At 42.1% G+C, this 21495-nt stretch overlaps 1 protein-coding gene across 4 annotated transcripts in view; it reads left to right on the top strand.

Moving 5' to 3' along the window:
- Positions 1-21495, top strand: part of GLB1 (galactosidase beta 1) — an 83179-nt gene that overhangs the window by 35671 nt on the left and 26013 nt on the right. For all 4 annotated transcript variants that reach the window (XM_078074071.1, XM_078074063.1, XM_078074068.1 and 1 more), the window contains exons 9-12: positions 53-93; positions 4575-4687; positions 16853-16927; positions 19081-19170. In XM_078074071.1, the coding sequence (XP_077930197.1) occupies positions 53-93; positions 4575-4687; positions 16853-16927; positions 19081-19170 (319 nt within the window). The remainder of the gene's footprint in view (positions 1-52; positions 94-4574; positions 4688-16852; positions 16928-19080; positions 19171-21495) is intronic.

Genomic DNA, 21495 nt, shown 5'->3' with positions numbered 1-21495 from the left:
CCACAGCTGTGGGCTCACAGTGAAGTATGTCTATTCTCTTGTTTCCTTGTAGGTACATGTTTATAGGTGGAACCAATTTTGCCTATTGGAATGGTAAGAACAATCCTACAGGTTGTGGAAGCTTATGCTAGAAAGTTTCTGGTGCTTGATTTGGGGGTGGGAAGTACCTACAGACAATTTTTATTTTCTATTTTTGTTTATTCCTAAATTTCCTGATATAAAAACTGCCTATATAATTTTTAAAATCATTAAAAAAAATTTTTAAGGAACATAACTTGTGCACTTAGAAGCCTTATTGTTTTTTAATTTTTTTAAAGTTTACTTATAAATTTTTTAAGTAATATCTACACCTAGTGTGGGGCTCAAACTCACAACCCCGAGACCAAGAGTCACATGCTCTTCCGACTGAGCCAGCCAGGCGCCCCAGAAACCTTATTTCAAACCAAGTAGCTGGGCAGGTCCCATAGTCTCTGGCGATAGCTTACTTGCTCATGTATTCTGCTATGATCTTTTTCTTCCTTTTTTTTTTAACGTTTTGTTTTGTTGAGATATAATTCACATACTATAAAAATCACAATTTTAAAGTGTACCGTTTAGTGGTATTTAGCATATCACAAAGTTGTGCAGCCATTACCACCATCCAATTCCAGAACGTTTTCATTACCCTACAAAGAAACCCCTTACCTGAGAAACTTCCCTCTCTTCCTCTTCCCAGCTCTTAGCAACCACTAGTCTATACTCTCTGTCTTTATGGATTTGCCTATTCTGGACATTTCTTATAAATGGAATCATACAATATGTGGTCTTTTGTGTCTGGCTTCTTTCATTTAGCATAATCTTTTCCAGGTCCATCCATGTTGTAGTGTGGGTCAGTACTTTATTTTTCTACTGACAAATAATATTCTATTTATGGATATAAAGCATTTTGTTTATCCATTTGTCAGTTGATGGGTATTTGAGTTGTTTCCACTTTTTGGCCATTATAAATAATATTGCTATGAACGCTAACATGTAAGTATTCATTTGAATCCTCATTTGAGTTCTTTTGGGTGTATACCTATGAGTGCAATTGCTGGGTCACGTAGTATAACTAATTCTATGTTTAGAGTTTGAGGAACTGCTATGGTGTTTTCCAAAATGACTGTACCATACCATTTTCAATTCCTATGTGGTCTCTTTTTATTTTTTTAAATAGGAAAAATTATGACAAAATTCTCTTCGTTGCCCTTGATTTTTGTGGACAAATCGTGCTATATTAGGTTTTTTTTCTTCCTCAGGCTCATTGCTCACCCCTCTCCACATCTGCATTTTTCTCTCTGAATCATTGAGGATGCTCCTCAATGCTGAGTTTTGGAAGCTATTTTGGGCCTGAGTCTCCTAGGATCTGTAACTGGGTGCTACCAGCTCCTATGAACTGCTCTCTTTTGTGCAGGATGGGATGGGCTAGGAGAAGACTTTGCTTACAAATGTTACTGATATTATTACTATTATCAGAGCCAAGAAATGGAGATACTGCAAAACTCAAACGTCACTTCCTAAAAGATCATAGTATGCCAGGCTTGCTCGTCAAAGTCTTGGATCATGTCTGTGTGTAGTCTTCTCATTAGAAAGTGATACCTTTTTCATTCAGTAGATAAGGACTCCACCTACCTTCCATTCAGGGACTTGAGCCAAGCATCCAGTCCAGGAATAAAGACTGATACTTTTGGGAAACTTTACAGTCCGTGATAGAATTTTTTTTATCTTGTATTATTTTACTTAAAATGATACATTCATCTTTTTTAAAAATTTAGATAGATAAAAACAACCACTCAGAAAATGGAAGTTGTCCTTCTAGAAAAAGTCTGTTGCCTTGCTCCTGACCCTGCCATAAGCCCCCATAAAAGTCTCTTTTCTGCCTCTGTTTTCCCATTTAGTCCTCATAGCAGTCTCATTTGTGCCAGAGATTATGGACCCATTTTACGGATAAGAAAAGCAGGGTACCAAAAAAAGTCCACGTGTTTCCCCTTCAGCTGGCAGGGGATAGGGCTGGCCTCGAACCTGGGCCTTGGAAAGCTGGTCACTGCCCTTGGATCACCTCTTGCATCCTGAAACCCCCACACCAGCCCCACCTGTGTCTGTGGGCCTCTCTCACCTGCTCTAGCGCTTGGTCTCTTTGGGGACATGGAGGAGGGCCAGTCCGTGCTTCTTAGCTGCTGCTCTTCAGGCCAGATCCCAGAGGAGAGCAATGAGAGCAAAGCCCCTGGTGGGGGGCTTCCTGCTCATCCTGGCCACAGTAGATGCACCTGCTCATGCAGGCGTGTGCACCACACTCTGCCTGTGTGCATCCCCATCTGTGAGGCCCCCTGCGGGATCCAGGCCATCCGAGGCTTCTCACACGACGCACAGAGTTGAGGAATGGTAAGCCTTGCCATTTCCCTTGCCTTCCCACCTCGCACTCCCTACTGTGGACAGAAGACACTTAAGTTAGGACTGTTTCTCTATGATACTACCCTGTGATGGTCTGAGGATCAGAGAATTTTCCAGAGAAAGATTCTGCTGGTGGAACTAGAACAAAGACTTCGTGTTTCAGTCCATCCTTTAACTCACTGGCCAGCTTTCCTGCCTGGCTTCCCTCAGCCTGTAATTTTGTTTCTGGGAGTTACATCGTTCAATTCAACTTGGTAACCACTGATTGAGCTCAGCTCGGGTAAGTGAGGCCGCATCTACCTCCAAGGGGCAGGCAGCTAGTGTGGTGCCGTGCATATAAATAGGAAGGGGGGGCCCGGGGTGTGGGGGCAAGGTGACTGCCACATTAGAGCTAGAGGAGGGGCCACGAAAGAGGTGAGCTCCTTGCAACAAGGGATGTGGTTTTATTTTCCTTTGCATCTCACAGCAAAGGATGTGCTTTAATGTATGTATCCCCACAGGCAGGTGGACCTGTTGGCAGGCTGCTCCCTCTGATTAATACAAAAGATGGTAAAGGTAATAGGACTGGGTCAGTTCAATTGCCTGAGTGGTCCAGGTCCTTTGGAAATGTAGATTTTGTACAAAGAACAAATGAAACAGAGTACTGGGGCCGGGGGGCGGGTGGAATTGATCCTCAGCCTAGCTCATCTGTCAGCTTCACCACCAGCAGGATCACCCAAGGTGGCTCCATCATTTGTGGGCTGGCGGATCAGTCGAGGGAACTTGTTACTAAATCACAGGTGAACTATCAGATTTTATGCCTCATTTACTTAAAAATTAGGTTGGCTCTAAGATGATCTGAAAGCAACTTTATTCTCATACCCTTGCGTTGTAAAACGCTCTCTGGAGTAGAAGAGAAAGGGCTGGCCCAGAGCCTGGCTGGTCCACAGAGGGCAGCATCAGCATCACCTGGGAGTCTGTTAGGAATGCAGAGTCTCAGGTCCCACCACAGCCTTGCCAACTCAGAATCTCAGGTGGGGTGGGGCTTAGGAATCTGGACAAGCTCTCCATGTTGCATGGGTGAGGTTTCTAAGTAGCAGCATAGAATCACAGCCCACTGTTGCATCCGATCTCCTACCTGTGAACATCATCTGTGACAAGGGGAGGGGCCTAGGCTCTAGGTTGTGCTGCTTGAATGATAATTGCAAAGTCATCTACTCTTCTAGTCTTTTTTGGCATTATTTATTGGTCTCTGTTGTGGGTTTCATTCCCTGGGAAAAAGACTGAGATTGCCCAGCAGGAGGTTTATTGGGGCGCGTTCCCAGGAGCAGCACCTTTAGAGGGTGTGGGTGGCAGCCCTGGGCAGAGGAAGAAGTTGACCAATGAGGCCTCTCTGAAGGTGGCTCAGCTGATTCTAGAGGGAACCCTGCAGCTGGGACCGCCAAGGGTCTGGATTTTTGAGCCCCCCTTGATCAGTCATTGGATATGGGCCCTCCCTGGAGGGCCATAACCTAGGCAAGGTCACCCAGCAGAGACCCGTGAGCAGAGGGACTCCTCTGAGAGCCAGCAGCAGCTAACCCTCCCGGCAGCTGGGGGCGTGGGGGCATGACTTGTTCCTGAAGGGGATACGAGAGGACACCACAGCACCCTTGCTCTGCAGACGTTAACAAAGACCTTAGGGTTCCACTTGAATTTGGGGACTGACGTGTGTCACAGTCATCTCCTGCTTTGTGTGTTCTGATAACCCCTCGGTTGTGTTTGGCTGGTCCTTGGTCCGAGGGCATGGAAAAGATCACAGACTTTGGGATATCAGTCAGAGGTGTGGGTCATGCCAGAAGCCCTTCACTCCTGGCTGTGAGACATCGAGCTGGTTTTGGGGGGAGCTTCAGCTTCCCTCCTGGTTCAGTGATGGTGATATCTGCTGGGGTCCCTGCTAAGAGCTTCTGCTGAGAGAATGGGTGGGGACAGAGCCTTGTAGACTCTCAGGTGCTTGGTGAGGGCCACCTGCAGGAAGAAACTCATTTCTCTAAACCTGGACTCCTCAGGGCCACCTCTGTATCACTTGACAATTGGTTCTTAATGTGTCCTTTATTTTCTCCCTCCACAACCCGAGCCCACAAATCCCAAAAACCTTGTCCCGGGGGAAGGCCTTCGGTAGTAACTAGTGGTGTATTTTTGTCTTCTAGGGGCCAACATGCCCTACCAAGCGCAGCCCACCAGCTACGACTATGACGCCCCACTGAGCGAGGCAGGGGACCTCACTGAGAAGTATTTTGCTCTGCGAGATGTTATTCGGAAGGTGGGTGCTTGGTGCAGGCTGCAGTGGGCTGGTCTGGGACTGAGCCTGCTTCGGACACATTGTGCTCTGTCGGTGATTCCCTGCTGTTTCAAACGACGTATGAAGGGAGGCCTCAGAGGGATTTGGCCTTGAGTCTCGGCCCCCACCTGATTCAGAGTGAGCCTGTGAGCAAGTTCCTCCGCTAGTCTGTTCCCTGTAAAACCGGAGCGATAGCGCCTCGTTGCATTATCAGGATTAAAAACACCGGTCGGGCATCCAGGATAGGCCTGGCCCATCTGTTGTGCACCGAGCGGTAGCCATTGCAGTTATTTATACTGAAGGTAAGAAAATGTGTGTCCACACACACAGCTGAAGCATGGATGAGAGCAAATCCGTGGGCTTTTGTGAAACACGGTACAAAGGTGAGCTGTCAGCAATACTTCATTTTTTAATTTGGGGCAAGTCATTGCTATTTCCTTTTGGCCTGCAAGCTCAACTGCTCAGTCCCACTAACACTGTGACCTTTTGAGGCATCTAAAGCACCCAGGTGGGGTTTCCTGTCTCTGCTGTGGGGAAAAAAAAAAAGAAAAGAAAAAAAAAAACCCACAATTTTTCTGCTCAGTCACCTGAGTTTTGAAGTTAAAAAACAAAGGTTTTCTGCCTATAAATGGTATGGACCTTTGTTTTAAGTATGCCTTAGTCTCAATTTAAGACTAAGTGTTAAAACTTACATGATGAAATATTTTAAGCATATTGAAAAATATGATCAATACTTAACTACTCATAGAATTTGTCCATTGCATCTGGATTTTCAGATTTGTGGTTGAAATGTTGTGCACGCTAATTTTTACTATGGGTTTCATCTCTGCACAATTTAAAGTGATGACTCCCAAGTTCCCTCTTTTGTGTTTGTTCTGTTTCAAACCTCTCTGTTCCTATCTTTGGTGTTTCCTTCCTTTATCTGAAACTTTGTAACCTAGCCTTTCTTTCAAGCACCTCTATAGCTCCAGCTCCTAAGTGTTGATATGTAATATATTTATTATCATTTGCTTCTAAAAATGCCTATCTGGGCTCTGTGCGCGATGGATAGTGCATTGGACTTCTAAAAATGCCTATTTGGATTTGCTTTGGCCCTAGAAATGTTCAGAAGTAGCAATTATTAAACATAAGTATTTTTTCTAGTTTGCTGGTTTCTAACATATTTGCATTCTGGGTAGAGAATATGGTCTGTATGATACCAATCCCCTGAAATGTGTCGAACCCAGTCCCAGAGCCTGGCGTGTATCACAATGAATGAATGTTCCATGCCTTCTGGGAAAGACTGTATGTTTTATAATTGTTGGACATAATCTATATACCTGTTCCTTAGATTGCACTTATTCAAGGTGCTGTTGATATCTTTGCTATCCTTCCTGGCTTTCTGTCCATTTATTCGATTACTTATTGAAAGAATTGTGTTTACATATTTCTCTTTATACTTGTGTCAGTTTTTTTTTTTAAGATTTTATTTATTTATTTGAGAGAGAAAGAGAGAGCACAAGCAGGTGGAGGGGCAGAGGGAGAAGCAGACTCCCCGCTGAGCAGGGAGCCCAATGTGGGGCTCGATCCCAGGACCCTGGGATCATGACCTGAGCCGAAGGCAGACACTTAACCGACTGAGCCACCCAGGCGCCCCTAGTTGTATCAGTTTTGAAGCCATGTTATTAGGTATGCAAACTGAGAATTAAATCCTTCAGTATCATTTATTTAGTATCATTATGTGGTAACCCTGTATCTCTAATAATGCTTTTTGTCTTCAAGTCTTTTTTGTCTGATACTAATAAAGCTTATCTGCATTCTTTTGGTTAATATTTACCTGGTGTACCTTTCACAAGGCTTTAATTTCAATCTTTTTTTTTTTAAAGAATTTATTTGTCAGAGAGAGAGAGCTCAAGCAGGGGGAGTGGCAGACAGAACGAGAAGCAGGCTCCGTAATGAGCAGGGAGCCTGATGTGGGACTTGATCCCAGGACCCTGGGATCATGACCTGAGCCGAAGGCAGACGCTTAACCAACTGAGCCACCCAAGCATCCTGAATTTCAATCTTTAAGTATTTTTTTAACGTGTCCCTCATTAACAAGATATAATTGGATTTTTGAAAAATCTAGTTTGAGCAGTTTTGTTTTCTAACTGGTGCATTTATTCATTCTCATTCATTATGATTCTTGATACACATTGATTATTTCCAACTGTCTCATTTTATAATAATCTTTTTATCCACGTTTTCCATTTTGTCTTCCCTTGATTACTTTCTGAGTCATTTTTTTTTTCTTATTTTTATCCTCCCCCTTAGCCCCCCCCACCCATCATCCTTCCACCCCCCCCAGTTGGGAAGTTATTCAGTATATTTCTGTTCTTTTAGTGGTTACCTACTGAAGTGTAAAATATGTATCCCCCCCAAAGCACAACTCATAAGCATCCCATTCAGTGAACTTATACAAAGTGAACACACCCCTCTAACCAACAGATAGCACCCCAGAAGCCATGCTCATGCTCCTCTCTAGTCATGAACCTTCAATCCCCAGAGCCAACCACTATCCTGACCTCTGTCACCATAGGTTAGTTTTGCCTGTTTTTTTGACTTTATATAAATGGGTTCATACAGTATGCCTACCTTTATGTCCGGCTCTCAAAAAAATTTAACGTTCAGTTTTAGCTTATAATAATTAAAAAAGTAATCAGTACAACCATCCAACCAAAACTTTATTTCACATTAACCCCAATTATATCCCTCTTGACTTATATGTTATTAATGTCATGTAGTTTAGTTCTCTTCGGTTTAGAGTTCATGTATTTCAATTCTTTCTTTAAAAAAACCTTAGAAGACATTATTATAATTGTTTCAGACACTATTTGACCTGACCCACATTGTTTATTTATTCACAAGTAATTCCAAGTATTTAGCAAGTTCCCTCTACACGCCAGGTATGGTTTTAGCCACTCGGTATGTATAAGGCCTCCTTGAGAAGGTGAAGCTGGAGTGGAGACTTTAAGGTGGTAGGACAGCCATGTGGGACATCCAGGGCGAGAGCGTTCAAATAGAATGTCGCCAGGGAAAGGGTAGGCATGCGCATGACATTTAAGAACTAGCAAGGAGGCCAGTGCGGCTGGAGCCTAGTGAGCCAAGGGGAGAGTAGTAGGAGGTGAGATCAGAGAGATAATGGGAAACTCATCCCATAGGGCCTTATTGGGGGCCATTGTAAGACAGGGCTTTGACTCTCAGTGCAATGGAGATCCATTGTAGAGTTGAACAGAGCAGCTAAAGGATTGCTCATGCTGCTATGAGGAGACTAGACTCTGGGAGGCAAGACAAGGATAGAACAGGAAAACCAATTCCAAGGCTTTTGCAACCATTTAGGTGAGATGGCATTGGACGAGTTCAAGGATAGCTGTAGAAAACTTTCTTGAAATGGAATTAGTGGGTCAATGTTGCTTGCCTCTGACATTCTGATAGATATTACCAAATGGTCCTTCAATGAAATTGTACTTCCCCACAGTACCAATACTGTGAATTATCAGACTTTTTGACTTTGCCATTTGATAGGTATAAAGGATTGTTTTAAAAGAAAACACTGCATTTCTTTAGTGATGAGTGCTAGAGTTGTACACCCTCTCATGCATAAATCGTCCATACGCATTTCTTTTTCTACTTTTGCCGGTTCTTTCATAATTTCTCTGTTTGCCTATTTGTCTTCTCTGTAATTTGCAAGAGTTCTATTATTGTGGCATTTTTAACAGTTTGGGGGGGGTTTCTTCATTGTTTTTTTCTGTAAAAAACAATCCTGAATTTTTATGTAGTCAAATCTACCACTTCTCTCCTTCATGGCTGCTTCCCTAGTCTAGTAGTGTAAATAAATTCCTGTGAAGTGCTTAAAATTTTTGTGATTTCATATTTTATATTGATGCACATGGAATTGCTGTTTTTGCTGTTGGGAGTGAGGTAGGGATTTTAGCTTTATTCATCTCTTAGATTACCAGAGACCTTTAACTGTCTCCAGGTCCCTTTTGTTCTCCGATCTCTTTCAACTGTAAACTGTAACTGGTATATTACTCTCCTTAATAGACAGGTGACATTATCACCAAGAACATTAATACTATTGCATACGCCCTGTTGAGGAACGTGAAGAAAGTGATGTATTCAGATACGCATTTCAGAAAGGGTATTGGATAAAGCAACAAGAATGAATGTGTATTTATTGTTTTTAGTAATCTCTATACCCGATGTGGGCCTCAAACTCACAACCCCAAGATCAAGAGTCTCATACTCCCCCAACTGAGCCAGCCAGGCACCCCAAATGTGTATTTAAATGAGTAAAAAAAATCATTACAAATTTAAAAATTTTAAAGATTAAAATAATCACAAACATCACAAAACTTAAAAGCGTATTTTGGATTTATTAACTGTTTAAAATATATCTGCTATCCTTCTTTCCTTACAGTATTCTTTTGGCTGCATGCTTTTTTTTTTTTTTTGTCTCTGTTATGTTTGTAATCTTTTTCTCCGGAGAGAACGGAAATCTTTCTCTTCAGCGTGGCTGATTGAACCTTGTCTTTTAGTATGTATTAAAAATTTAGAAAACAGAAAATTTCATGTTTTATTACTGATAATGTTATATAAATGGTTAGAATTGTTAACAAAATTGGGGCAATCTCTCTCCAGTTCCTTCCTACATGAGCTGCAGTATTTGGAAGAAGTTTCTCCAGACAGGTTCTGGCCCCATACATTTGAAACCTTGTGTCTCCTCTAGAACCCCCATACTTCTGAGGCTGGGTGTCTCAGGGCACTATCAAGTGATATGCAAGTGAGTCAGCACATTGACTATGAAGTGACTATGAACTGTGTAGATATATTCTACACCCAAATTAAATAAATCTCCACCTCAGCTCTCCTTTGGTTGAATTCCAAAAATGCCTGTAGCAACTCCAAAGCCTCCTGATGTGAAAGGGTTATGTGACACAGGGAAGCTGGAGCAGAAGGAGACAAGGGTCTTAGCTTATTGTGGTTAAATTAGATTACTTCTGCACATTTTACAAACACCTGTGACCATGTGAACGCACTGCCAGGACCCTCCCCTGGGACATTTCTGGACGCAGAAGATGAGCTAGGAGGCAGCTGCCATAACCTAGGAAGGAGATGATGTTAGGGGCAGCAGGGAATGGAGAGGAAGTCAGAGATTTGAAGAATGTTGAGGAAGTAAAATTGGTAGGATTTGGTAACTGACTGCCTGCAGGTGTGAGGAAGTATGAGGGGTCGTTGATTTGTCCAGGTTACAGCTTCAGTTGGATAACTGGATGGGTATTGTGGGCAGCAATCATGATAGAGGATTGCAGACAAGGTACAGGCTGCGAAGGGGCAAGGCAAGCAACTTCCATTCTGGGCTTGTGCAGCTCCAGATGCTTCTGGGAACATCCCGGTGGAGGTGTCTATCCAGCAAGCACCTCACTTAAGAGGGAGAAACTCCAGAAGAAGTCAGTAGGACAGGGTCATCAGTAGATGTAGAGGCTGAAGTCCAGGAGAGGTTAAGATGGCCCATGGAGAGCTCAGGGAGAGGAGCAGTGGGCCAAGAAGAGACAAACCCAGGGTATCCTGAGTGTTTAACCAGGGGGCACAGGAAGATGAACCCATGAAGGAGACCGTCTGAAGAAAGTTTTCCCTATTCTCTTTTTTGATATTTTAGGTTTGCAAGAGAGAAATGAACTACTTTCTTAGACTTTGTAGATGCTCAGTTGGGTGGTTTGTTAAATGATATTCAAAATATTTGCTTGCATTGAGGAAAAGAATGGGATCATAAACACCCCCCTATATAGCTCTTCCTGTCTCTTCCATTAGCAGAGACTTAAAAAGTGGAATGGGTCTCTTTTTTTAATCTATTTCAAGAGTAAGTTGGGTGTCTGTGGACAGTATCTTTCACTGACATGGACGCTCAGGGATAATTTCCCATCAGGCTGCACAGACCTGTGCTCAGTGATAAAGGCTCCAGGTGGCCCTTTTTGCATATGATTCTTTAAGGTATGACAAAGCTCATGACATTTGCATTTTCTAAGGTATTCTCTTTGGTGTGGGTAAAACTCTACCAGACATGGTTAACACTTTGACCTCGAGGATGAACCATAATACTGTGGGGCAGCGCCCTCCTCCTCCCTACCAGTCCCTGAGAGGGGCAGTGGTGAGTTTATTTTTGTATGCTTTTGAATGAATTTAAGACCATTTTTTAGGAGTTTTGTTACACTTCTTCAGAGGGATTCTATCAAAGATAAAAGTCCAGATGGGTTTTTGGCAATGGGTCATTTTACAAAAATTAATCAATTTGTATGTTGAGGACCTTGATCAGTAGAGCAGATCTTAGGATTCCCTGAGGTGGGCATTGGGGCTGGGTGGGGACTCAGAATGCGAAAATGGCCACAGTGACTCTTAGTACTTCAAAACTAAATGAAGGGATGCCTGGGTGACTCAGTTGGTTAAGCATCCAACTCTTGATCTCAGCTCAGGTCATGATCTCAGGGTTGTGAGATGGAGCCCCACATAGGCTCCACGTGTTCAGTGTGGAGTCTGTTTGAGATTCTCTCTTTCCCCCTCTCCCTCTGCCCTTCCCCCCCACACCCATGCTATAAATAAATAAATAAATAAATAAATAAATAAATATCTTCCAAAAAAAAAAAAAAGCTTAATGAAGTTTGAAACTTGACTGAGGACAAGTCTACACTGGCTGATTGATTGTTCTTGGTTTATGGATGGAATGACATTAGCTCAGTGAGTAGACACAAGCTATCTCTTGCTGATCCATGGTGCTGGTGGAAACACAGTGTTTTATGTCTAATAATTAAGGATGACAAAGTGACTATTACGTAACAAATGTTCGACTTTTAAAGCATTGCCTACACTCTTGTGGCACTAGTCTTTTCCTCTCCTGCAGACTTGGCTTTTCTAGTCTATCTTCCAGAGTGATTTCTCTAAAATGCTGATCTGATCAGGATGCTTCCCATGATTTGGCGTCCTGTTTTCCTCAAGCCTCATTTTTCAATTCTCCCCTTGTTGTACGTGACTCTTCGGCCTTAAAATGAAGGTACATAAAATTCCATGAACGGGACAGTACTGTTGATACCTCCTGGCCGCTGCACATATGTTCCTTCTGCCCTAATCCATCTGGAAAATGAAAACACACCTCAGTTGCTTTCTTTGGGGAGTTGTCTTTGATCTGTCTCTCTGCAGAGTTAATCACACTTTGTTTTCTTCCACCACCTTACAGTGTGGAAATCTTGAACACTCTACTTCCCGTAGTGTGTTGATACAACTTGTTTACACATACATTTCTCATGATCTGGACTATTAACTCCTCACTTGGAGTTTTATTAAAAAGACTTTTTTTAGGGGCACCTGGGTGGCTCAGTCGGTTGACATCTGCCTTTGGCTCGGGTCATGATCCCGGGGTCCTGGGATCGAGCCCTGCGTCGGGCTCCCTGCTCAGCGGGAAGCCTGCTTCTCCCTCTGCCTGTGCCGCTCCCCCTGCTTGTGCTCTCTCTCTCTGTCAAATAAATAAATAAAATCTTAAAAAAAAAAGGATTTTTTTAAACCGAGATAATGCTATAAACATAAAGTTGTTCATTGCAATGTTATTCATAATATCAAAAATTGGAAATGATCTAACTCCTAATATTGAAAGGATGGTCATATCCATTTGGATATAATATGCAATAAATATAATTATTGTCGATATTTGGTCATACCAAAAGTACTTTTGGTAAGTAGCAGTAGCAAATTACAAAACTATCTCTAACCTTACATGGTGTATGTGCATAAGGGGATGGTCCAGGAGGAAAACGGGAAGAGAAAAGGTTTTGTGGGGTGTTTTTGTCTTTGGAATTATGTTTAATAGAAGACACTTTCTGTCGTATTATTGTTGTACAATAAAGGAGGTCAGATGGAGCTGTAGAAACAACACTAGGCTTAGAGTCAGCAGCCCAGCTCACTCCTTTGCCCTCTTGATAATCTTGAGCAAGTTCCTTAGTCTCACCTCTAAAAAGAGAATACAATACTGGCGATGAGGGTCTTTGTGAGTAGCAAATGAGACGACAAAACCGGCAGAGAAGCACTCCATCGATGTTGGGTGAATGGAGCTTAAAGAAAGATGTCTGTGCAGTGACTTTTTCTTCCAATGTGGTAGATGAGATGGCAGTCCTAGTTACACTGGAATCCACTTTGACTTTCGGAGTTAGATATGACATGGTCACTACTATGTGCAGGTGAATGGGGGACCTCGGAAAACAGATCAGACTACTCTCAGATCCCCTCTGTGAATTTGTGTTTTCTGATTTTCTGGGCCAGCTGAGGTGGAGAAGGAAGAGGTGGGTAAACTGCCAAAGGAGAATGAATGTGTTCTAGGACTGTAGGGAAAGCTGGAAGAGAGCTCACATTTTGTCTGTCTGAGATCAACAGTAATAACTCCTTGGCCTCACATTCATTTTAATACGAATCATGAAGATCATTTTAATGTACTCTTTTAAAAATTTCACAGAAATATCAATTCATAGAATACTAGAAATATAAAGGACTTCCAGTTCAAGATGGCTGACTGACCACATACTCTGCCTTTCAAAATGTTATTAAATGGTAAAAAAATATTTTTTTAAAATGAAGCCAACAAGGGCGCCTGGGTGGCTCAGTTGGTTGAGTATCTGCCTTCGGCTTGGGTCATGATCCCAGGGTCCTGGAATCGAGTCCTGCATCAGGCTCCCTGCTCAGTGGGGAGTCTGCTTCTCCCTGCTTCTCCTTCTACCCTTCCCCCCTGCTCGTGATCTCTCTCTCTCTCTCTCACTCTCTCTCTCTCAAATAAATAAAATATTTAAAATGAAGCCAACAAGGGGCGCCTGGGTGGCTCAGTCATTTCGTTAAGCATCTGCCTTCAGCTCAGGTCATGATCCCAGGGTTGGGATTGAGCCCCGCATCTGGCTCCCTGCTCTGCGGGAAGCCTGCTTCTCCCTCTCCCACTCCCCCTGCTTATATTCCCTCTCTCACTGTGTCTCTCTCTGTCAAATAAATAAATAAATAAAATCTTAAAAAAATTTTTTTCTAAAATTAAGCCAATGAGAGGGAAGCTGTCCATGCATGAGAGATTTCAAAAACTTTCTGGGAAACCAAAATAGGTGGAGGGGACTAAGGAAGTAGCATAAGGAACTCTAGGTCCCCAGTGAGCATGAAAGGGGGTTATAGAAACAGGTAACAGAGAGTAGATTGCCGTTAAAGAACCTTGGAGAGCCAGGGTCCTGGAAGTGCAGGTGTGACAAGAGACAGAATGAAACAGAGCTAAAAATGAGAAGGCTGATGAAATTCTACATACTTCCCATCAAGTCCTCCACTCTTCCACCCCTCTTTCAAATAGACTGTCAGGGAAGCTTTTTTTTTTAACAGTCAGAAAATCAGAATTAAAAAAAAAAAAGTGTGCAGCCTGAGAGCAAAGACCTTACATATTATATTTGATTCCCTCCCAAATCACCCTAAAACAAAGTTCCCCACTGGACAAGCCTTGCTCCTATATACAGAACAGGACTGGCATAGAGAGGATGGTTATGCAAATGTTGGTGTATTCATTTGCATTACCATTAAATGTGAATGAATGGCCAAGGGTGGCCAGATGTTTGAGGACGTCCATAAAACCTGTAAAGGAAAAGAGAAAGCCCAAAATGAAATAAACAGAAAAATAACCTAAGGGCAACAGAGAAATCAGGGACAGGAACGAAAGATCTTAAGCAAAACAAAGCAGACCCTCTCAAATTTATATCTTTCAGAGACGTTTGAAAAGATGTTGCTTCCACAATATAAGAATGGGATGCTTTGAAAAAGGAGCCACTAAAAAACAAAAAAGAGTTCCCCAAAATAAAAAATAATCTAGAAACTAAAACTAGAGGACAGAGATGGAAATAGAGAAAAGATGAGATATAGAGGGACAATCTAGAATGTTTAATTTACCTTTAAGGGAAAAAGATGGAGAAAAAGAAAATATCAAAGAATTTTTTTTTCCAAAACAGAAAAGGATATTTGAGTTGCTCAGAATAGTAAATGTAAAAAACATACATATCCAAACACATCCTTGGAAAATTTTAAAACAGAGAGAATAAAGCACTTACAAGCTTCTAGAGAGAAAAAGCCAATCACCTTTGAAAGAACAACAATGAACTTGGTATCAGTCATACTGGATGATACAAGGAGGACATATCTTCCCTTCTGAGGGAAGATGATTTTCAACATAGAACTCTATAGTCATTCAAATTATCAGCTAAATGTGCCATTTTCAGACATTCAAAGATTCAAAAAATTTTCCTTCCACATACTAGTACTTGGGAAGTTACTTAAGATTGCTCCAGTGAAATGAGGTAGTTATAAGATCCTAGAAACAGAAGCTAAAACAAGGAGAATAATGAAGAGAAGTCCCAGAATATCAAGCCTAGAGGAGAGTCAGTTCCTTGGAGCAAGAAGACTTGAGAGTTCCAATAGGGAGTTCCCTAGGGGGGAAACGGATGTTTGGAGAAACTTGATACCGTCTTTGGAAATTTGGAACAACCTGTAGAGGTATTAACCTAAAGGCAGACAGGAAAAAAGAAAGGCAATTAGAAGCCCCAGGGGAGGGAAAAAAAAACACAAAAAGCTGAACAAGACAGAACATGACATCATGGTATATACTACTTAAATTTTCAGGGAGTAATGTTATGTAATTATAATCATGTGAGCACAAGCACTATTGATTGATTTTGAATTTAGAGTCAATGTACAGGTGAAGGGAAGATCTATGGGTACAGGATAGACTGTTTTAACCTTGACAATGTAAAAGTATAGCTGATGGTTTGGGGGTGGGAGTAGGGAAGAGAGCTCAGGGAAGGATGCAAACAGCCTTAAAAGGTGTGGATACAAAGGATAATCTTAACTGATGGAACTAAGATATAAAGGTATATTATTTCAAGCTACAAAGGTAACCAGTAGAGAAACTGAAAATGCTGATATAACCATGTTAGTAAGAGAGATATTCAGAATAGTACAACTGAGCTAAATTCTCGTGTATTAAGGAAATCAATGATAATGTTTTAATAGATCAAATAAGAAATCGCAGTAAGTATATTATTTAGAGACCAAAATTGCAAAAGGGGAACAATTAAATGAATTTAAAATGGTTTCTTCTGAAGAATAGAACTAAGAGAATAGTGAGTCAGGAGACTATTGTTTTTCATTATAGCAGTCTGTTATCTTCCTTCTTAAATTACTTTTAAAAAGGGAAACTGAAGGGAAGGAAGGGAGAAAGGGAGGAAGAGAATAAGGGAGGAGGAAGGAAATATAAGGAGACTGAGAGATCATAATGCAACCTACTTGGAGATGGACACAGACTTTTGAGACTTGGCACTTACATCTTCTGACTCTAAAGTGTGTGTGTGTGTGTGTGTGTGTGTGTGTGTGTGTGTGCATTTAATAAGGTTTTATTTTTATGTTAGTTTTTAACTTTTATTTAAGAATAATTTCAAAGTTACAGAAGAGTTTCAAGAATAAAAGTAGTACAAAGAACACTTGAGTATCCCACACCCAGATACACCCATGTCAACATTACACTCTGTGCATCATCATTTGCCCCTCACCACCCCCTTGGGTTTCCTAAACCACTGGAGTGTTGCATACGTCATGAGCCTTTACCCCTAAATACTTCGGTGTACGTTTCATAATAGGTAGGCATATGCTCTTATATAATGACAAGAGATTTAACACTGACACAAAACTTTAATCTACCAGTAAGATTTAACCTGCAAGCAACACTTCTCCCTACTAGGGCTACCTCCCTTCAGGTTCTGTCTTTCTGTGGGCCTTCTTCCTTTTCTCCCCCCACCCCACCTCATTCTCTCTCCTTGTTTTTGCTCTTTCGAAGTCTTGTGTTCTACAATTATTTGAATGATTCCTGGAGCTTAAAATGCAGAGATAATACACAAGCACACACTTAGAAGTAAAAACTTTACCAGACCCTGTCATGGAAAAAGTCTTTTGTTCCTTTGCCTTTCCAAGAATCACTGGCACTATTGTTGGAGTCTTTGAGCCTCCTTTTGAAAAATGAATTGTATAACTGTGTTTCTGACGATTTAACAGCTTTTTATCTTCTTTTTCCACTCTGATTTATAGTTTGAAAAAGTACCAGAAGGTTTTATCCCTCCATCTACACCCAAGTTTGCGTATGGAAAAGTTGCTCTGAAGAAGGTAAGAGAGCACATAAGCAGAGCTGTTGAGAGTGGGGAATGGAACTCAGCAGTTGTGAGTGAAAGTGTTACACTGGGGCGTTGGTTCTATTTTTCTGTGAATTTGTTTTCTGTGAGACTGCTGGGGTAGGTGATGTTTCTGGGAACATGGGGACGTGAGAGGTGAGAGGATATGTGTGCAGGTTGACAGGATGAGTACACGGGGCATGAGCAGGAGTAGGTGGGCGTTCTTAGATCACTCAGGTCATTTTGGTTCGATGATCAGTCATCCAAAGCAGCTTCAGGAGCCTTTGTGGGAATAACATGGTACCTTGTTATGTCCAGTGAGGCTCTTTTCCAAAACTCACAGGCATTTTCATAGATCTTTGCACAATTCAGTATACTCTCCTCCATCTCAAAATCATGTTCTAATTTTTGTGCTCTGTGGTTTATATGGTAAATGGGACATCAAGGGGGAAAGCTAGAAATTAATCATAAATAAGAGAGAAATTTTATTCTAGGAAAGAAGAAGAGGGGAGATTTCATTTTCTTGTCAGGAGTGACGTAAGCCAAAATCAATTTGTTTTGATCATCTTTGTCTTCAGGATTTCCCCTTTTATAATCCCTAACTCCTACATCTGTTAACTCACAAGAAAAAAAAAAATAACACAAGCAGTTACATATTTCTTAAGAATCTTGATATTCTAAAATAGCGTAAGTTTTTATCTAACCAAAATGCCAAACATGACTGTATAATTTTTCCGTCCCTGAAGCCCTTTGATATTATGGTTGCTTGAGCTCTTGTAACATTTTCCACCTAGTGTCAGATACATGTGTTACATTCTACAAAGAATGTGGTCTGTCTGCCTGATAGAAATCTTTATTTAGTTCAATCAGACTTCAATCACACTTGTAAAGGGAGCACCTTCTACTTTTTCATTGCTGCTGCTACTTAAGGTAAAGGTTGATTTGTTTTGGAGCTGTGAGAAATTTATTTTTATGCAACAGAAAATAACTGCAAATATTTAATACGGCAACATTGCAAAACCAAACAAAACCAATCTTAGTACCAAAAATACATTCTGTTTACAATGAAGGAAAATTGTGTAAGCAGAAATAGCTTTTCATTATTAACTAAATGTGTACAATTTAAGGGAGCAAGTTAGCATATAACTGAATTAAATTTATATTGGACATGGTCATATAGAATAAAACCTTTTACCGTGAGTTGAATTTCTTTAGCTGTCCAAATAGAAAGACATCCATGTGAGTAGCTGAACTGATGGAATTGTACTTAAGATTTTGTTTTCCTTGATGCCACACATCAGCAAGGTAAGGTAACCCTGGCAAGTGTTTATAAAATTCCCAACCAGTATCATGCCATGGGAAGTCCTGGGTTTGGAGCCAAACCTAACTGCAGATCTTGGCTCTGCCGTTGCTGCGGTGAGCCTCTCTGAGAACCTGTTTCCTCATCCCTAACATGGGGACATCGAGGGCAGCCTCCCTGGGTGGTGTGAGGATTCAGGGAGGTGTGCGTGTAAGGTGCTCTCACCTGGAGTTGGGTAGGCACTCAGTGATCAGTAGCTGTTACCATCCTGTTACTGCATCAGAATAAGCTTCCTGGGCTGCAAGCATACGCAGTCATTTAGACTGAATATAATAAGTATTTATTGAGTGTCTACTGTGTGCTGGGTATTGGGTGACACCGCACCGTACAGACCCTGCCCTAAGGAGCTGACAGTCTGGCAAGGACAGCAAAGGCAAACAACTAGTCAGTGATGCAGGTGTGGAAAATATGCTCCAGACAAGTTCAGAGGAAGGCACAGTCATGGTTACTTCCCTCAGGGATGCTGGGGAAGGCTTTCCAGAGGAGGCAGCCTCTGAGCCTTGGTTTTCATTCATTTTAAGGGCCTTTAATACAAAGAGGTTGTATTTGCGAATAGGTACGTTTGAAACCTTACGATTACCATCAGTTATTTTTCATCAAGAGTTCCCTAACTCATGGATAGACATGATTGAAGGTGACTGGACAGTGCAGCATTGAGCGGGATTTGAACTACTTAGGTCTATTTAGGGATTTGGGGGAAATCCACTAATGTCTTTGATAATTTGCAAATGGCATTACCCTCCACCCAGGGGTGACAGTGAGTGAATGCTGCTTTTGTTTCTTTTCAGTTAAAGACAGTGGAGGATGCACTGAACATTCTGTGTCCGCCTGGGCCCATAAAAAGCCTTTATCCCTTGACGTTTATCCAGGTGAAACAGGTAGGCATCCTTCAGCCTTTCTCTGCTTACAAAAATGTCCTTTCTGCACTGCCTTGCAGGGCCTGTCCTGAGTGCAGGGACCAGAACGGTAGGCAGATAAATCAGATCCCAGGTAAATTCACTACATATTTCCAGGCTCTCTTCGGCTTTAAGTACCACATGGTGGGCTGATCTTTCCTATCTTCCCACCTCCCCATTTCTTATTATCACTCAAACAAGGTAGTAACTCAGCCTGATTCAACATAATTCTTTAGTGCAAGCTATAAACAGTGCATTTCTGATCTAATTAATCTGTATTACTAAGGGAAGATCACATTTTAATATGCAAAAAAGACAATTATTTGCCTTGTTTGCTCAAAGGTATAAGGGCTGTGTTCTTAATAGATCAGGTTCTCAGAGATTCTCTTTCCTGCTTTTGAAGAGAACAGAGAGCAGGGCACGTGTGTGTGTGTGTATGTGTGTGCACGCATGCATGTGTGTGGTGAACCCAGGCACTGCCTCATATTTCTTTTCTTTTTTTTTTTTTTATTCATTTGAGACACAGAGATAGAGAGCAGAGAGCATGAGCAGGGGGAGAGGCAGAGGGAGAGGGAGAAGCAGGCTCCCCGCTGAGCCAGGAGCCCGACGTGGGGCTCGATCCCAGGACCCTGGGATCATGACCTGAGCCGAAGGCAGCGTCTCAACCCACTGAGCCACCCAGGCGCCCCATTTCTTTTTTTTTAGTAGGCTCCATGCCCAACATGGGGCTCAAACTCATGACCCTGAGATCAAGAATTTCATGTTCTACCAACTGAGCCAGCCAGGCGCCCCTCATGTTTATTTAAAATGTTTTTCCCAACTTTTTATTTTAGAAATTTTCAAATCTAAAAACGTTGCAAGAGAAGTATAATTACACCCATATCGCTTTCATTTGGATTCACTAAGTGTTAACAATTCCTCTGAGTGTATGTATGCAGTCAACTGCCTTTTTTTAACCCTTTGAGTTTGTGGTCAATATCCTGACACTTCACCCCTAAATATTACAGCATATATATATATTTTTAAAGATTTTATTTATTTATTTGACAGAGAGAGAGACAGCAGGAGAAGGAACACAAGCAGAGGGAGATGGAGAAGCAGGCTTCCCACAGAGCAGGGAGCCCAATGTGGGGCTCGATCCCAGGACCCTGGGATCATGACTTGAGCCGAAGGCAGACGCTTAACTACTGAGCCACCCAGGAGCCCCTACAGCATATATCTTTTAAGAAAAAGGACATTCTCCTACATAATCACAATATAATGATGAGACTTAAGACATTTACCATTGATATAATCCTGTTATTTAGTATGTATTCTATAGTCAAGTATCCAATGACGTCCTTGATACCTAACTTTTTTCAATCCAGTTTCCACTCTGTGATCACACATTGCATTAAGCTACAATGTCCCTCTAGTCTTCTTTCATCTGTAACTATTCCTAAGTCTTGTTTTTCCTCTCTCTCCTTCTCGCTACATGGACATTTCTGAAGAGTTTGGGCCAGTTGTTTTGTAGACTGCCCCTCACTGATTAGATTCAGTAACACATTTTTGGCGGGAACACGACAAAGATGGTGTGTCCTTCTCAGAGCGCCATGTCAGGATGCCCGTGAGGTCAGTTTGTCCCTTTGTTGTGATGTTAAGTTTGAACACTTCGTTAGGAATTCAGCCCCATTTTTTGAAATGGAAACTTATCTGGAACCCCCTTCACTGACTGTCTGTGGAGCTCCCCTTCTGGAAGGTGATAAAACAATGGCATATCTAATCTTAGTTTAGTGTATTTTGCCCCCAGTGACTCTTTTTACACTTGTGATTTTTATTCCAGCAACTCTGTGATCAATAAAATGAGTAATGAGCCCCCTCTCCTTAACACTGGATAGAATTCTTGCTCTAGCTCCAGCCAACACAGGCTATGTGTCCACATCTTCATCTAGAAGATGCACCCCGCCTTCTCCACCTCGTAGGGGAGCACTTCGGCAAGACATGGTCACTAGAGCACTTGGAACCTGGGAAGTGAGTTCCAGGTTGGTGTGGAGACACTTGTACTCATTGTTCTTGGCCGGACCCTCCTGCTTTGCGATCTCTGGCCAAGGCAGTACTCGAGGACTGGGGGGACTCCCTGGGCCCTGGCTGTTTCAGGTCTGCGGCAAGCCCGCTGGATGTTTATTTCCAGCGAAACCCATCGAGGGCCCAGCTGCAGGGAGTAGGGTGCAGCCCTGTTACCTCTGCAGCTGCCCGCCCCCCCACCCCCCACTTCGGTGGCCTCAGCCACCTTCGCAGGGAGGACTGCAGCTTCCGCTCCCCTCGTTG

The sequence above is a fragment of the Halichoerus grypus genome, chromosome 1 (assembly GCF_964656455.1).
Source record: "Halichoerus grypus chromosome 1, mHalGry1.hap1.1, whole genome shotgun sequence".
Taxonomy (NCBI): domain Eukaryota; kingdom Metazoa; phylum Chordata; class Mammalia; order Carnivora; family Phocidae; genus Halichoerus; species Halichoerus grypus.
Note: the sequence above shows the minus strand (reverse complement) of the source record. Positions and strands in the feature narration are given on the sequence as shown.